Source organism: Gymnoscopelus braueri, assembly GCF_963280865.1.
Source record: "Gymnoscopelus braueri genome assembly, chromosome: 10".
In the NCBI taxonomy this organism is placed as follows: domain Eukaryota; kingdom Metazoa; phylum Chordata; class Actinopteri; order Myctophiformes; family Myctophidae; genus Gymnoscopelus; species Gymnoscopelus braueri.
In genome coordinates, this window is record NC_137611.1 from 42,254,019 (window position 1) to 42,272,709 (window position 18,691).

General features: G+C 41.1%; 1 protein-coding gene across 3 annotated transcripts; it reads right to left on the minus strand.

The window, feature by feature from the left end:
• Positions 1-367: 367 nt before the first annotated feature.
• On the minus strand, positions 368-17,573 carry slc35a3b (solute carrier family 35 member A3b). 3 transcript variants are annotated; one of them, XM_080440230.1, is made up of 9 exons: positions 17,389-17,563; positions 12,150-12,230; positions 6,803-7,068; positions 5,674-5,828; positions 4,789-4,911; positions 4,080-4,254; positions 3,439-3,557; positions 2,958-3,091; positions 368-2,006 (listed from the first exon to the last, which is right to left on the minus strand). In XM_080440230.1, the coding sequence occupies exons 3-9, from the start codon at positions 6,981-6,983 to the stop codon at positions 1,916-1,918; spliced, it is 978 nt and encodes a 325-aa protein (XP_080296356.1). In that variant the 5' UTR covers positions 6,984-7,068; positions 12,150-12,230; positions 17,389-17,563; the 3' UTR covers positions 368-1,915. The 3 variants fall into 3 exon arrangements, with proteins under 3 accessions (XP_080296356.1, XP_080296357.1, XP_080296355.1); XM_080440231.1 differs by lacking the exon at positions 12,150-12,230 and having other exon boundaries at positions 17,389-17,573; XM_080440229.1 differs by lacking the exon at positions 17,389-17,563 and having other exon boundaries at positions 12,150-12,327.
• Positions 17,574-18,691: the final 1,118 nt, after the last annotated feature.

The following is an 18,691-nucleotide window of genomic DNA, read 5'->3' on the forward strand; positions in this document are numbered from 1 at the left end:
CAATTATTCAGTTGATCTACCTTTTGTCAAGGCAGCCGAGCCCATTCATCCATCTGTTGCTATAGAGACCAGTGCGCCGGTTTGATTCTGAGCTCAGTGCTTCTGACACCGTTGAAGCAAAATATTCATGGGCTCTGTGTGTGTGTGTGTGTGTGTGTGTGTGTGTGTGTGTGTGTGTGTGTGTGTGTGTGTGTGTGTGTGTGTGTGTGTGTGTGTGCGTGCCTGCGTGCGTGCGTGCCTGCGTGTGTGTGTGTGTGTGTGTGTGAGGGAGGGGATGAGGGTAGCAGAGGGAGGCATGGGACTCACATTAAACATTTATTCCACTTTGAATCAAGAAGAAAGCACCTTTAGATCTTTCGACATAACAGACATTTCAAAATTAATTAATTTATGCTTTATCTTTTTTTTCTTCATTAATGCATTTTTCAAATAACTGCATTGTGTACATTCAAGGTCAAATAATTCCTTTCCCTTTTAATCCACATTGAAAAAAGACATTCAGCATCTTTCAGTAGAACCAACCCCACCTCAATGCAGCAAACATGCAGTTCCTCATTGTGCCACTAGATGGAGTAGTCTGCCTGAAATGTCGGCAGTTTTCTCTTTGAGACAATCACTCCCTTTTGCTCATACTGTACTGTACATCAGTAGCAAATATAGCTCAATCTTCAGTACCCTTTCACAAATATACATAAAAAACCCTTTCCCCAAGCCCCACAAAATATAAATATGTGTTTAAATATATAAAACTATAAAAAGCAGTCATGTCCAAACAGCAGGGAGGTTATGACTTCATTTGTGGATTCCACTTGGCCCCATGAGGCCAAATCACTTCCTCATTAAAAGCTCCAAGAGTTAACTGTTTAGTGCTCACCGAAAGCCGCAGGGTAAAGCCCGATTTATACTTTGTTGCACAACAGTATCGCATGCCGAAAATAGTCTACCTAGGCTAGCTATTTTTGGCGCGCGACACATGAAGCATAAATTAGGCTTAACACTACAGTATGTCGTCTCTGTCGGGTGGAAACCTCATATGTCCAAAACTGTTACTTTTAAGGATTCTAATTCTCAAAACGCGTCACTTCGTGCCGCGTTTCGAGCTTGTAGATCTGCTACTTCTGATGCTTTTGTGTGATGTGGCGTTAATTTACAAAAAAACACAACAAGTTAAAATATGGAGATAAGAGGTTTCTGCCCAACAGCAACAATGTCATGGGAAGTGTGTTATATTGCGTTCACACTAGCAGCGACTGACGGGCTACAGCGACATGACGTGAGACACAAAATGTTTCAAGACACTTGTCACTGTGTGACGGGCATGACACTACGAAAAAAAGTTGAGCTGGCTTCAACTTTTTTCAATGCTCCAATGACGCAGTGAAGCGTCAATCAATCATGTTTTTATTTCACTGCTTCCACTCCCTTTTTCTCCCCCCACGAATCCTGCTCCGTTCCGGGAATGGAAGGAAAAACAAATATTAGCTGTTAGTGTTAACCATTTCCTTGTGCTATTTAAACCCTAGCCGTTTCATTCATGCAGTGTAGCTTGAGCAATACTTTAACAAAGACCACACTTGGTGTTTTTTTAAGCTTTTGTCACAGCATCAGTCTCATTGCACTTTTAGTACCATTACACCCCTATCATCCATTTGAATGTCGCAGTCAGTAACAATAGTAAACATATGAAATGTCCACATGACCTCCATCTCCCGTGCAAATCAGCATTGTTTCAGGACAGACATGCTGTGCACATAGTCCAGCTGTGTTTCTACCGTGGTTTGACAAAGATGTCACTCTCCGCGTAAGTCAATCCCTTGTCCCGCCTGCTCTGTCACTTCATAGACCGTTGCTCTGTTCGTCTCTTCTTCTCCTCAGGAGATAGTTAACGCTCGCACCCAGGTTCTCTGCTGGTGGTCTATACTTTGGAGGTGCTGAGTACAGGCTTGCGCTCGTAGCTGTAGAGAAACGTTGCAGCAATGACCAGCATCGCTCCTAGGAAGAAAACGCTGAGGGAAAAAACAGAGATATGCTTACATTTTTAACCACGTAAACCGCTTTTCAGAATATTTCCAACATTTTGAAGAAAAAAAAAATCAAAAATAGCAGATGTACAAGCTCACAATGTGACATGATGCGATGTGTTGTGAGATTGTATGCTATTTGATCTGCTATTTTTAGAATGTTCACCTATAACATGCCTAACACACAGGTGTCACCATCATGCTAAAAAGGCTAAATTGGGATTTAACGTTAATGCTGTCTGATTTGCCAAGTTATGAAACATTGTTAGTGTTGTTGTTGTTAAATAGCTCTATATGCCCATAGCATTCATTGCTATAGAGTGTTCAGTAACATGGGTCTCCCACTCTCCGCATCTTTCCAGCTCTTTGGTAACAGTTTCTCTCTCATTAATGAAAATGTTCTCACCTGTAAACTGAAAATGTCTTTTCTGTTTATCAAAGAGCAGGAGAGACTAGGAGATCCCTGTTACTAACACTCTATAGCAATGATTACAATCCAACCTTTAATTATTTAACAAAAACAAGTTTCATATATTAACTCTTTAAGACCGGGAACGCATCTGTGTGTCATTTTTAGATTTCGTTGGGCTATTTAAAAAGTGCCACGCTATGAGCTTGTAGATCTGCTATTTTTGAAAAATCATGAAAAGTTGTGCAAATATTTGAATTTTTTATTTTTTTTGGCGGACATTTGTGACTCAAATCTTTGCTTCTGGGGGTTCCTGGAACTAAATATTTTACAAATGTTCGCTTTAAAAATATATATAATCCAAGATTTTGCCACGAATTTTCACAATTATTATTTTTTTGCAGATCTACAAGCTCATGACACACAGATGCGTTCCCGGTCTTAATGGGTTAACTTTGTGGGGCAGAAATAGCGCTCAGACATATTTTCTATGTGTGTGTGTTTTGTAGTTGCAGGCATGGGCTTACCTAGTGGGATCAAAGTCGTTCAACCAGAAGTATGAAATGAGCGTGGACAGGATGATGGACAGGGAGGTAGCGAACCCTTTGAGGATGTTGTCGGCGTATTTAATGACCGCTGCAACAACCAAACCGCCTAGAGCCTGCCGACATGCAACACATAGAACAACACACTGCGTTGGAATATATTCTGGGCTTTCATCTCTCAAAATACACACACACACACACACACACACACACACACACACACACACACACACACACACACACACACACACACACACACACACACACACACACACACACACACACACACACACACACACACTTTGCTTGCTGGGGACCCCCTGGTACCCCCCCCCCCCCCCCAAAGGACCCCTGGGGGTTCCCGGACCCCACTTTGAGAACCAATGCTCTAAAGGACTGGTGTGCATTGCACCTCTGTGAACTTTGCCTTATGTGAAAAGAGACATGATGACACATCCTGTACCTGTAAGACCACGACTGTACACGTGATTCTGTTGTATCCCTGAAATATCCCAGCCTCTGACACCCTGCTTCCATCATACACCATCATGCCTGTGAAGCCAAACACGAAGCTGAACAACCCTGGAATAGAGAGAAACAGAGAGAGAGAAACACACAGAGAGAGAGAGAGAGAAACACACACACACAGAGAGAGAGAGAGAGAGAGAGAGAGAGAGAGAGAGAGAGAGAGGAGAGAGGAGAGAGAGAGAGAGAGAGAGAGAGAGAGAGAGAGAGAGAGAGAGAGAGAGAGAGAGAGAGAGAGAGAGAGAACACACACACAGAGAGAGAGAGAGAGAGAGAGGAGAGAGAGAGAGAGAGAGAGAGAGAGAGAGAGAGAGAGAGAATAAAATGGGCTTTTAGTTGACATTTTTTAGAAGACAAAACACACAACTAATCACTCAAGGACATAACAAAGGAGACTTCACTCTGCTATCAGTATCAGGCACTCAATAAACTCAAACCTCTCAACTCGAATGTATTTGAGTTGAAAAGCGTAAGCAAATGAACTGAGAACACACATATGCACGCACGAGCGCACGCACGCACATGCACGAGCGCACGCACGCACACTACACAAATAAGATAACCCACAGTGTTACTCACCGAGCTGTATATTGCGGATCCACACGCTCTGTTTAGTCTCCTTGAGAATCTTCTCAAAGTAAACGCCAGCAAAGCCACTGGAGATGCAGGCTATGAGCACGGCCATCACGCCTATGAACTGGGTTCCCGCGGACAGCGCCTTCTGCTCAGAGTTGCCTATAGCGTCTGTAGGCCACTGTGGTTTGTAAAGGAAGCACATACTATTACTCAGTCAGGACCAAAATGTGCACATAATAGGCGAGGCACACACAGGCATTGTGAATAAATGAATACACAGCACTAAAACCAGAGGTGGAAAGTAACTGAGTACATTTACTCAGCTGTACTTAAGTGCAATTTTTACTTTACTGGAGTATTTCCAATTTGCAATACTTTTACTTCTACTCCACTACATCTCAGAGACAAATATTGTACTTTTTACTCCCCTACAATTATTTGAAAACTTTAGTTACTAGTTACTTTGTAGATTAGAATCATACATTAACCACTTCAGCCCTATTTAAACTTTGGCTGTTTGAAAATTGCCGATCTACAAGCTCACAATGCGTCGCGATTTGAGCTTGTAGATCTGCTATTTTCAAAAGATTTTTGTACATTTAAAAACTTTAAATGGGACACTCTGATGGAGAAACCATCCCCAATAGTTTTGGGGATATGTATAGAATTAATTAGCTTTAATTAAACTCCATGGATGGAGTGTGTTCAGTACCTGGACCAGTGCCACCCCGGCCATTAGGATGAGCAAGGAGAGCCACTGGTTGAAGCCCAGCCTCTTCCCCAGCATGGAGACTGAGAACAGCGCTGTGGTGAGGATCTTCAGCTGATACGTCACCTGTAAGGGTCACACGTATATACGTCCCACACATACACTGATGAGAAACCAGTGGTGTAAAGTAACTAAGTACATTTAATAAAGTACTGTACATAAGTACAATTTTGAGTTTTTTTTTTTTACTTTACTGGAGTATTTCCAATTTTCAGTTCTTTTACTTCTACTCCACTACATCTCAGTGGCAAATATTGTACTTTTACTCCACTACAATTATTTGAAAACTTTAGTTACTAGTTACTTTGTAGATTTAGATTGTCATTACAAAACATACATTAACCACTTCAGCCCTATATACATTTTGGCTATTTGCAAATAGCCGATCTACAAGCTCACAATGCGTTGCGATGCATTGTGAGCTTGTAGATCTGCTATTTTCAAAATATTTGTATACATTTGAAAACTTGTGAAATGGGACAATAGCATAATGATCGTGAACAATGGAAAAGACTTGAGTGTCAAAACAGATAATTATGTACATGATGAGTGATTAATGAAGGGCATGGCAGAATTGAAAGGAATGCAGAATTGAAAGGAATGCAGTGTCACAATAGTTTGATGCAAAGGTGCCAAAAAGCAAAGTAGCAGATCCACAAGCTTGCGCCGCGTTTCGAGCTTGTGGATCTGTTACTGTTGTGTGATGCTGTAATATGATCAAGAAGGGCGTTCATTTACGGGGAAAAAAACACATAAAGTTAGAATATGGAGAAAAGAGGTTTCTGCCCGACAGCATCGCTATACTTGTGGTATAGTACACACACACACCTGATAGGTAGCAGCGTCCAGGTTGGACAGGGCCACGTAGAGCAGATTGTTCTGCAGGGTGTAGATGCCGGCAGGAACGGCCAGCTTCAAGGTGTCCATGGGTTTACCTATGATCTCCTCCTTTAAGACCCGTTCCAGTGAGCGCACGCTGAAATCTACCACACACACACACACACACACACACACACACACACACACACACACACACACACACACACACACACACACACACACACACACACACACACACACACACACACACACACACACACACACACACACACACACACACACACACACACACACACACACACACACACACACACACAGAGAGAGAGAGAGAGAGAGAGAAACACATACAATGGTAAGATGTCAAAGAACAAAAGACCCTTATAACGGCGTGGCTTGCATCAGAATCCGAATCAAGTTCATTTTCACATCACAGGTTTACTTTACAGGCATGGAGAAGTGGGTGAAATTTGTTTTCATGCAAGCTCCATCATCTTTTAAGTTTTCATGAAAGAAGGGGGGAAAGAGGGGGAGAACAAGGACAAAAACTGAAAAGAAACACAGATATGATAGGAAAATAGATATCTTTGATATCTACAGATATCTATTTTTCTTTTACAGATGAAAAGCAGCAGGTACTGCATGTACATGAGGTTAGACATACGGTGCATGTGGATCTCGGACTTCACGTGGCTTAAATATTTCAAAAGACATAAAACATACGTGGAAAATATTCAAGGATTTACATCTTTGGCATGCAAAAGAAATTTGGCGCCGATAGGTCCAGTGGTTTGCCAGATTATCCACACACACACACACACACACACACACACACACACACACACACACACACACACACACACACACACACACACACACACACACACACACACACACACACACACACACACACACACACACACACACACACACACACACACACACACACACACAACGGTGCAAAAAGGGATAGATGGAGGTAGAGATGGATGATAGATAGATAGATTGATAGAGATTGACTGTTGACCGACCGCCAGCCAGCCAGCCAGCCAGCCAGCCAGACAGGCAGGCAGGCAGGCAGGCAGGCAGACAGACAGACAGACAGACGGTCTATACTCACTGAGGTCTCTGAAGACGAGCAGGACGCAGGTGAATATCTTCAGCACCTCGGCGCACACCACGGCGGAGGAGGCCAGGTAGCGCGGGCCCTCCTCCTTCTGGGTGCGCGAGTAGCGCATGGTGAGCACCAGGGAGGTGGTCTGCACCACCAGCACGCCCAGCGACACGTACTTAGTAGACATGGCTGCCGCTGTCGCTGCCGCTGCTGGCGCCGGCGGCTCGTCCTCCGGGCCAGGGGGGGGGCGATGGCGACGACAGGAAGGGGACCTTTTTGGGGAAAACACGTGTGATTTTAAAAGCCTCATTTTACACTTTAAGCCTTGATTTATACCAGTGATTCTCACAAACATTGCAATTACGGGGACATAATCGTCTCTGTCGGGTGGAAACCTCATATGTCCAAAAACTGTGACTTTCCAGGATTCAAATTCAAAAATAGCAAAAGTAGCCGATCTACAAGCTCGCAGATCTGCTACTTTTGATGCTTTAGCGTGACGCTGTAGTATGATCAAGCGGTAGAGCATTAATTTACTAAAAAACACAAAAAGTTAAAATATTGAGATAGGAGGTTTCTGCCCGACAGCAACGATATCAAATCGATGCGACGCGCTGTGAGCTTGTAGATCGGCTATTTTCAAATAGCCTAGGTTTAAAATAGGGATAAAGTCGTTAATATAGGTTTTATAACGTAATAATTTACATCTGCAAAGTAACTAGTTTTCAAACAATTGTAGTGGAGTAAAAGTACAATATTTGCCTCTGAGATGCAGTGGAGCAGAAGTAAAAGTATCGGAAATTGGAAATACTCCAGTAAAGTAAAAATGCCTCAAGAGTTTTACTTAAGTGCAGTACTTGAGTACATGTACTTAGTTACTTTACACCACTGCTTTAATCCATGTAGTAGATAGATACTAAGATAGATAGAATCAAAACGACTGAGCGAGGGAGAACAGAGAGAGAGTGAGAGTAGAGACTATGGGCAGGCAAGCAGAGAGTGAGAGTCATTGAGAGAGGAATGCTAATGCTTGGCTGGCTGACACACAGAGCTGTAAAGGGCAGTAAAGCTAAAAGCGTGGCCCTGCCCTGGGGCTGTGTGTGACGGCCATTTAATTCCCCAGGAGCACTCTGCATTCCACCACCGTTCACCAGTGGTGGAAAGTAAGTTTACTTAAGTACAATTTTGAGGTACTTTTACTTTACTGGAGTATTTCCAATTGTCTATACTTTTACTTCCACTCCACTGCATCTCAGAGGCAAATATTGTACTTTTACTACACTACAATTATTTGAAAACTTTAGTTACTAGTTACTTTGCATATATAAATTATTACATTATAAAACATACATTAACCACTTTAGCCCTATTTTATACCTAGGCTATTTGAAAATAGCAGATCTACAAGCTCATCGCGACGCGTTGTGAGCTTGTAGATCTGCTATTTTTTTTTTAGATCTGCTATTTACTTTTACTTTTGGTACTTTAAGTACATTTGGATAACAATACTTTTGTACTTTTACTCAAGTAAAAATTTGAATTCCGGACTTTGACTTCTACATTGCAGTATTGATACTTTTACTTAAGTAACACATTTGAGTACTTTTTCCACCACTGCCGTTCACAAACACTGCAATTATACACAAGCAAACAACTGCTAGGAGTGGAACAACAGGGTAATACTCCCAACTCCAACTTCACTGAAATGTTCACATCACAAAGTTTACAGGTGTAAAACAGTGAGTGAAATTATTTTTAGAGCTATTCAGAACTGGCCCCACCGAACTGTTTACTGTACATATTTTTATTTTCTACACCATTTATGATGCTTTTGCATAGTAGTGTATATTTGTCTGTCATTAAATACTTCGATGAATTGAGTACAAAGGACCCCAATGGAAACAAGCCATAGTGCTTTCTTGGGTTTAAAATCCTCTTTAACAGACCTTGTATTGAACTGTACTTCCCGGTGCTTGTCTTTGTAAACTGTTAATAAAGTATTCAATCCATCAATCAAATTGACATGATGTGTGAAATAAAGGCATAGGTCCTTAGACTCTTGTGCAAATGGCAGTGTAATGGGAACATGAGTTGACATTGCGACAGGGCTCACTATCAGGATATTGGGAAATATCCTGTTAAACTATTCATATCCTGTTAGTCAATGAACAAGGAAGAATTTGCCTTTATTTATCTTTTGGTGATAATTGTCACCGAATGTATAATATTATTAACATATGCACATGCACATGTTTTTTGAATCACACAGTACATGATTTTGCAAATAATGATGGATTTGAATATCAGTAGCCCACTAGCATGCATCTTCCCTTAATTTGAACAACTACTTTTCAGGAACCAATGACTGAGTTCTTGTTGTCCTAGTCTAGTCTTCTTCGTCTTGTCCTATGTTTTTCTCTTTTTTTTCTCTTTCTTCGGACTACACCCCGGGCCAGTATAATAACTGGATGGGGGGCGCACTACAAATCCCGAACCATGAATGTCCAAACTGTTTCCAAATGGTGTGGTTTCCCATCTATTTACAAAGAGTAAAAACGAAAGTTTGGATATTGTCATGAATTATGACCTTTATCTGCTTGACCCGTGATACGATGACCATCAACTACTTCATCAGAGAGTCTGTGCACAATGATATGATATACACGTTCTATTCTATCCATTCTGTTCTGGTCCTTGTCTCATATCTTCTGGTCACGTCATGTGTCCACTGTCCAATACTGTATATATTTCTCTATGTATGTATTAAACTTCAGAGCTTGCCGTGTGATACTGCCTGGTGTCATCTTGTTCTCCACGCGTGCGACTCAACTGAAACATCACTCGTCACCACCCATAGTTAGATGGAGACTCTTATGGGACCACATGGTTGGTCAACCGAAATCACAACAGATAGTTTAAGTTATTATGTGCTAGTAATGAGTGAGTAAGCCTTGCCGAGCCTATCTCCTGTTTCTGTAGCCTGAGGCAGCTTGATGTACAAGTACACCCCCTGGACATGACACTAGTATGTCACAGGGACTGGTCCCCCAAATATAAGGGAGGCCAGGGCCGAGCTCATGCCTCCTTCAATGCATGAGAGCCAACTGACCTTCTTGTTCAGGGCACACACTCTAACCACAAGGTCAGTAGGCCACAGAGTTATGAGTATTAAGACACTTTTTATTTATTCATTTATCTAATAGGGACAATACGCATCAATTAACATCACTGAGCCAAATTTAGCCCAAAAAATCATTTTATTCTGCTGTCCCTGGGGCAGGTTGATGTTTAAAGGACTCTTTTCTCTGTGGCATTTGTCTTTCACGTTCCCTTAAGGGGGGCGCATGCTACCATTTTCGGTGGTCACCTTATCACCTTATCACCGCGGTGGTGATAGAGAGAGCTCTCTCTATCATAGAGAGTGCTCTCTCTATCACCTAAAAGGTGATAGGGTGACCACCTCATTTGGTAGCATGCGTGGGCCTTTATAGACTTATTAACACATTATGACCATAACTGCTACCACCTCTCACAGCATCACCGTAACACCACAAGCATGAATGGGAGGACGCTCAAAGCAGACAAACCATACCAGACCATTTTGTACAATGTATAAATTCAACCACTTTCTGCCAGAAACCAGCTAGCCCCACCTTTACATGTCCAGAGGGGGAAGGGGAAGAAACTATGTTTTGATTTTTTCTCTGACTGGGACAACGACTGACTGTTCATATAGTTACACCCTGTTTCCCTCCCCCCTCCACCCAGCAGCATTTAATTAACACCTAATTTGCATTCTTTGTTGTTGTTTCTCAGTATAATTCTCATTGTGTGCTTTCTCTCTTTATCCCTGCTGCATGTCACAACAACGACTCTCAAGCCACAGCACCGGTTTGGCTGGTTTTATGCAGCTTGCTTTTCACAGCTGTCGATTTTCTCTTAAGTCCTTCACATTCACTTCCTCATGGCTCTCTGACTTCCAAATGACAAACAAATGGCGTGGTCAATAATCTACTCCAAAAGGCAGTAAAAGCAGACGTCACAGCGGAGGCGGCAGCAGGCGGGAAAGCTTTACAGCCGATCCGAGAGACAAAGTCCCACTAAGCTGTGTGATCAAGTAGACAATAAACAGTGGACAAATACAACAAATCCCATCCTGCATGGATCCTGCTACGTAAAAGGAACACGTATAAGACTAGTCTGAGTACGCAGGGAGAGGTGTGGTGAGTGTTCAACACACTGGTGTCCTTATGTAGTCTATCTGAGTGCTCTGGCTGCTGGGGAACACTCGTACAATCTGCCTCTGTCTACGATATATGTGTGTGTGTGTGTGAGAGGGAGGGCACTGGAAAGCTGGCCAAAAAGCTTTCTCCACCCACCCCACACACACACACACACACACACACACACACACACACACACACACACACACACACACACACACACACACACACACACACACACACACACACACACACACACACACACACACACACACACACACACACACACACACACACACACACACACACACACACACACACACACACACTCTGTTGCCCCCATATTCATAAAGCGCTCTACGCAGAGTGGACAATATGAGCTTTCATATACAGAATAAAATGAAGTACGGTTCAACTAAAGATACTTGTTCTATCGAGACACTGGAATGTTATAAACTCATAACTATCTGAAGAATCTTAAAGTTCTCTCAAAAGAAATGGTCGTTCTTTAAAGTTTGTAGCATTTAATTTCAAATAATGTGAGTCTGGGAGAGCAGCATGGCTAGCAGACTGTCAGATGGAAGCCTGCGTTGCATTTGAATATCTTACTTTCATAGAGTCCGTACTGGCAATGGCAGAAATCTAACCACTTGAACACTAGTGCCCTATCCTGGGGCAAACATTTGGCAAAAATAGACAATCTTCAAGCTCACAACATGTCACAATGCGTTGTGAGCTTGTAGATCTGAGTAGAGTATTTAGTATAGAGCCTTGGGGGACCCTTAGCATAGAGCCCTGGGGGACTCCAGTCAAGTAAGTATACGTAGGAATTAAGTGGTTAGTGACAGAAACACTACAAGTTACTTGCAACAAGCGTGCCAAAAGCCCACCAAAACATGGAGATTTTGTAAGAAACAAAACTTGCCACAGATCTATGTCCTCACATGTCTGGCGGCTGATTTACCTGCATAAAAAAAGCAACCCAGTACTTTGTCCTCCAGTAGTTTTCCATGCAAAATCACTCAGCAGCAAGTCAGCCAGAAACATGATGGATTTGCATGTTATTCTACCTTATATTGTTCATAGATGTCCAGTGTTCCCCATGTTAAGTCATAATATTTTACAAGTACCTTTATGTAAGAGTCAGCATCATCAATGGCTTCATCAGCTGGGCCTGAATCGCCTGATAGGTCTTCAGTGGACATTTCCAACTACATACAGTAGGAACAAAATCAATCTCTGCTCTTCTGTGGTTTGAGGATGCTCCTCAGCAGTGTAAACTAGTTTCTCCACACAGCACAAAATGTGCACTAACCAGTTTGACCTAAAGCTACCTTCGTGCCAAGTAGGACGTCACTCATATGCTGATGACACTGGGAAGGAGATAGCCAGTGTGGGTGGGTCCTATACAACCGCATGCCTCAGGCACAGGTGCGTAAAGCTACAATTTAGGCGTCACCTTTCTTAGACAAAAGCAGGTCGGCCGTACTTCTGCACGCCAGTTGTCTTTCTACACGGGAGCAGTGGTGGCAAAGGTACTCAAATTCTTTACTTAAAGGAGTAGTTCACCCAAAAAATTACTTATTTTCTATCAATTGCACACCCCATGAAGCCTTGAATCCATGGATTTATTTTAGTTTTTGTGGCATTCCTAAGCCAATAATTTGATTCCTGTCTCCTACCGGCTAATGTATCCGGTAGGAGACACAAAGTAGATTATTTGTGTCTCCTACCGGATACACACCCGGTCATCAAATTATTGGCTTAGGAATGCCACAAAAACAAAATTAAATCCATGAATTCAAGGCTTCATGGGGTGTGCAATTGATAGAAAATAAGTAATTTTTTGGGTGAACTCCTCCTTTAAGTAAAAGTACCGATACTGCAATATAAAAATACTCTGTTACAAGTAAAAGTCCAGAATTGAAAATGTACTTACTTTACTTTAAAAGTACAAAAGTATTGGCATCAAAATGTACTTAAAGTACCAAAAGTAAAAGTACTAAAATGTTTTAAAATAGCAGATCTACAAGCTCGCAACGCGTCGCAACGCGTCGCAACGCGGCGCGTTGTGAACTTGTAGATCGGCTATTTTCAAACAGCCTAGGTATAACATAGGGCTATGGTGGTTAATGTATGTTTTATAATGTAATAATTTATATCTGAAAAGTAACTAGTAACTAAAGTTTTCAAATAATTGTAGTGTAAAAGAAATTGTGGAGTAAAAGTACAATCTTTGCCTCTGCGATGTAGTGGAGTAGAAGTAAAAGTATAGACAATTGGAAATACTCCAGTAAAGTAAAAGTACCTCAAAATTGTACTTAAATACAGTACTTGAGTACATGTACTTAGTTACTTTACACCACTGGCCATACTTCTGCACGCCAGTTGTCTTTCTACACGGGAGGAAAGTACATTATTATACACTTAGGATTATTGCTGTTCCTCTCAAGGACAGTTAACAGGAAACTTGGTAACCAGACCTATACGGTATGACCCTTCTCATAAGGCACACAGTGTTCCCTGAAAGCACCAATTAGAACTCATCATTCTTGCATACTTGCATACTGTAGCAGTTTCACCTACCGATTTACACCTGTAAAGCTGTGATGTGACAATAAAACTGACTCTGATACTGCTTAAGAAACATTTATCATGCTGATGAAACAAGAAAAGAAAGGGTAACGCTTCCTGAGGGCTTCTACTGGCTATAATCCACAAATAATTCATGAAACAAGGACTCTGAACATTTTAGGGCCTTGACTTGAGTCCATGCAGTCCAAAACAATCACACAACTCAGGTGTGCTTCCTGAAGCAGTGGGTGTGTGTACTGTAACATTCTGTTAACCCATTAAGACCTGAGGCCGATTCTACAAATGTCTTCTAAAATCCTTACAGCTTTCTGAAAAACGTATGTTGCTATATCAGTGGTGCTCAAACGTTTTCATGTCAAGGATCCCCAAAATGTATATGTATTTGGCCGCCGACCCCCCATCTCAAAATATTTAGTTCCAGGGACCCCCAGAAGCAAAGATTTGAGTTAAAATGTTCGCTTTAAAAATGTATATATATTAAGAGATTTGACACATTTTCACGATTGTTCAAAAATAGCAGTCCTACAAGCTCATAGCGTGGCACGAAGTGACGCGCTATGAGCTTGTATATCTGCTATTTTCGAATAGCCAACGCTAAAATCTAAATGACTGATGCTTTTCCCGGTAAATGTGACCAAACTGACCATAAGCATCCGTTTGGTTACATTTGTACACTCTCAGAGCTAAATGAACACTGAGGATTTTCCACATGAACGATTCAAATAATTCAATTCACGTTCACACACGTCAGAGAGCCAACAGCTACTGTAGGGATACAGTTTCACAGAACCCTCTGCTTCTGTGGGACATTTAGTGTGGAACAGCTCGGAGCCCCATAGGTCATGTAACACTAGCGCAGTGAGAAAAAGCAGGTCAGAGTGAGAAAGCCAGGCCTGTGTCTTTGTTAATGTGCTGAAATCTTGGTTCGACGCCACGGCCGCACGTTGCATAACGTCACGCTGTGACGACTGGCATGAACCGCGAAACAAAGCCTGGTGGACTGGATTTCATCCAACTCGTAGTGGATGATTCACTGTAGGCAAGACAGTGGTGGAAACTTGGAAAGTAACTACTGTACATTACATACGTACATTGACTCAAGTACTGTACTTAAGTACAATTTTGAGGTACTTTTACTTCACTTGAGTATGTCCATTTTTCAGTGCCTTATACTTCTACTCTACTACATCTCAGAGGCAAATATTGTACTTTTTACTCAACTACATTTGTCTGAAAACTTTAGTTACTTCCCAGATTTAGATTATTAGTACAAAACATACAGTAACCACTTAAGCCCCATTTTATACTAACACATTCAAAAATAGATGATCTACAAGCTCACACTTACTTTAAGTATATTTTTATGCCAATACTTTTGTACTTTTGAAGTCAACTGACAAGTTGATCAAGGGACATTTTGAATGCAGGACTTTAACTGCAGAATATCTACATTGTTTGTGGCATCGCTACTTTTTTACTTATGTAAATCATCCAAGTACTTCCTCCACCACTGTTCTTGGATTTCCAACTGATAGTGGATGCTTTCATCACAATAGGCCAGACAGCAATATGGTGTCGCTGTGGGGACACAGCTGGCTTGTAATGGGAGTTGACTTCACCAGCAGCAAATATTTAACTTGAACAGTGCTGACAAAGCTTCAGGGTGTGGATCCGCTGTTCAGTCAGGCGACAAAATTAAATGTTCATGTTCAAGTGCTTCAATGCTATTTGTATAGGCACTTGTAATACAAACATAGAAAGATTAGAGGGAGTGAAGGCAATACATAAATATATGAACGATCTCATTAATTATTGGATGGATGGATTAATTCATGACCGATCGACCAACCGACTGACCGACTGACCGACTGACTGACTGACTGACTGACTGACTGACTGACTGAATTAGCACAATATTTTAAAACTTTTGTTTCGATTTAGTTAGTTTGCTGCTTGTAGGCCACTGTGTACTCGTGGCTGGAAGTTAGGAGTTAATAGACTGTTTTAAACATTGTGACACATATCACACTACATATAATCTGGGATTTTGGAAATCATAATAATATCATAATATTGCATAATTATGTCATGGTCTGAACTTCACAATAAGAAGAAACAGGCAACACTCCGACAAATAATAGCCAAATAATAGCTGGCTATTATTTTCTTATTGTGAATCTTTGTGAGTCGTGCACCCGGCAAATTGCATTATACAATGCTCGCTTTTGTTTGTACTTAAATTTTCTGAACTTACTGACTGCTTGCTTTATATAGCTGTTCTATGATATTCCTTTACCTACTTAGATATTATATAGGTAGTCATACCAAAGACTCAGCATCAAGGGTTGGATTGGGTGTACTTGTACATCAAGCTGCCTCACGCTACAGAAACAGGAGATATGGGCCACATGGCTCTGGCAAGGCTTACTTACTATGAATATTTGTCAAAAATCTCATTGTGTAAATATTTTTGTACGAATAGTCACCCCCACAATAATGTCACAATATCGATATTGAGGGAATTGGTCAGAAATACCTGATCTGGTTTGGTGTCCATATCACCCATCAGCCCTAAGTCACTTTAATAGCCTTCTACAGTATCTCCCAAGCCTCCAGCTCACACAAGACACCCAACCTCCAGTCCAAACACCCAGCCAGCACTAAACAAACATTGCATCATTCCAAACTGTCATTTGTGGTGCTCAGGTGGTCATTCCATTTCTATCAGCACAAAGTAGGCTACACAGCACCAGTGGTGGAAAAAGTATCAATAGTGCAATGTAGAAGTACTCTGTTACAAGTAAAAGTACAAAGGTATTGATATCAAAATGTACTTAAAGTACCAAAAGTAAAAGTACTAAAATGTTTGAAAATAGCAGATCTAAAAGGTCGCATCGCAACATTTTAATTTTCAAATAGCCTAGGTATAAAATAGGGCTGAAGTGGTTAATGTTTGTTTTATAATGTAATGATTTATGTCTGAAAACTGAAAAGTAACTAGTAACTAAAGTTTTCAAATAATTATAGTGGAGTAAAAGTACAATATTTGCCTCTGAGATGTAGTGGAGTAGAAGTAAAAGTATTGGAAAGTGGCAATACCCGAGTAAAGTACAAATACCTCAAAATTGTACTTAAGTACAGTACTTGAGTGCATGTACTTAGTTACTTTCCACCACTGATATAATATATGACATGTATCAGGGCTAACTACTAATATAACTACATTTTACAAATAGGCCTATTTGTATTGCTCTGTAATTTATAAAATGAGGGTTCCAACTTTTAATTCAGAAAGACCAACTCAAAAACCTGTGATTGTTAAGTGATATTAGTCTATAGACCAGTCTGGTTATTATTCATTCAAGTAGGATTTCCATTTCACCTTCAAGCCATAAAATGTTTACAGCCTAGGCTACTCTGGTGCAGCGCTTATTTAAAAAAAATAATAATAATCGCCTCACGCCAGGCTGAAAGTGGTACCATTGAAAGTCCAATCTACGCTATTTTCGGTGAGCGACACCGCCGTACGTAAGTAAACATGGCAGCAATCGTCATCCCGAGAAGAATGCACACCTATTACTGCACGTTTGATCACTTTTACCGTCAGCTTCATCCCCATATTCTACCGTTAGAAAACTGTTGTCCCCCCCTGACTCCCCTCCCCAACTCTTCTCCGTCTTGTAAACACATAAACAACGTTTACTTTTCTGACAGCCGCTCCCGACGCGCCTCATCACCATGAAGTGTTATTAATATCGCATCATAATCATTTACCTGAGGGATTTAACAGCGTTGAATGACTCTGGGTGATTGGGATCACTCTGGATCTCCTCTGATCTCCAGAGATCTTCTCTCTGGGCTGCAGACAGATCAGTCTGTCCACACAACTGTAGACAGACTGCAGGAAAACCGGGTGAATCGTGGACTTGACAGTGATCTGGATCTGGATCCACACTGATCTACCTGTCTGCTGCATGTGGACCTAATACTCCTACACGACACTTTCACCTTCCTATCAATAGATCTGGCGACGCCTGATGGGCAGTGGTGGAAAAAAAAGTAGGATACTCGCATTTTTGTAAAGTAAGTAAAAGTAAAAGTTTCAATACTGTCTGCAATGTAGAAATACTTCTGTTACAAGTATATGTCCGGTATTCAAAATGTACTTGAGTAAATAAAGTACAAAAGTACAAAATGTTAAGGAATTATTTTGAAAAAAATTGCAGATCTACAAGCTCACAATGCCTTGCACCGCAAGGCATTGTGAGCTTGTAGATCTGCTATTTTCAAATGGCCGAAATGTATGGGGCTGCAGTTTTGTAATAATATGATGTAGTGGAGTAGAAGTAAAAGTGTAAATAAGTTATTGAAAAGTATAAATAAGTTAAAAAATAAAATATAAAATATAAACTCAAAATTGTAGTACTTGAGTACACATGAGTTACTTACTGTACATCACTGCTGAATGATGGGGGAGTGGTGGGGACTGAGTATTTATTGTACACTATTTAGTCTACACACTACTCCTGTAAATCTAAGATATATTATGTGAGGTCTGTGTGATCTATAAATGTTTATGTATTTGTGTTTAGGTCTCAGGAGAGACACCATGTATCTGGGTCTCGAGCTGAAAAGTTTGGAACCCTTCGAGAGTATAGTTGCCAGATTGTGTGAGAGAAATACGTAACCAGGTCTAGGAAAACAAGACCAACATGAGCACTTTAAACCTATAGTAGTACATCAAGCGATGCGACGCGTTGTGAGCTTGTAGATCTGCTATTTTCACACTCACACGCTATTTTCACACTCTTGAAATAAAACGTGGAATATTTGGAATATTTTCGAAACCTTCTAACAACACGAATGCTCTCCTGCTGGGCACAAAACATTTATGAAAATGTTTGAGAACCATGCACCAGCTGGTTTAAATATATATATTTTGGAAGCAAGCCTAAATAAGAAAGTAGAATTTAGAAACAAGCCCACGAAACGCAACTACCAATATTTACAAGCAACTTCACAGAAAAACAAACCACAGTCGCTTATAATAAGCCGACATGGCAATACAGCTTGAGAG

Excerpts from the sequence above, each read along its gene's own strand:
- slc35a3b (XM_080440231.1), bottom strand. The coding sequence starts at position 6,983 with ATGTCTACTAAGTACGTGTCGCTGGGCGTGCTGGTGGTGCAGACCACC. Across the intron at positions 4,912-5,673 it reads TGGACGCTGCTACCTATCAG|GTGACGTATCAGCTGAAGAT; the intron begins GTGTGTGTGTGT and ends TGACCCTTACAG. Across the intron at positions 3,092-3,438 it reads GTACAGTCGTGGTCTTACAG|GCTCTAGGCGGTTTGGTTGT; the intron begins GTACAGGATGTG and ends GCATGTCGGCAG.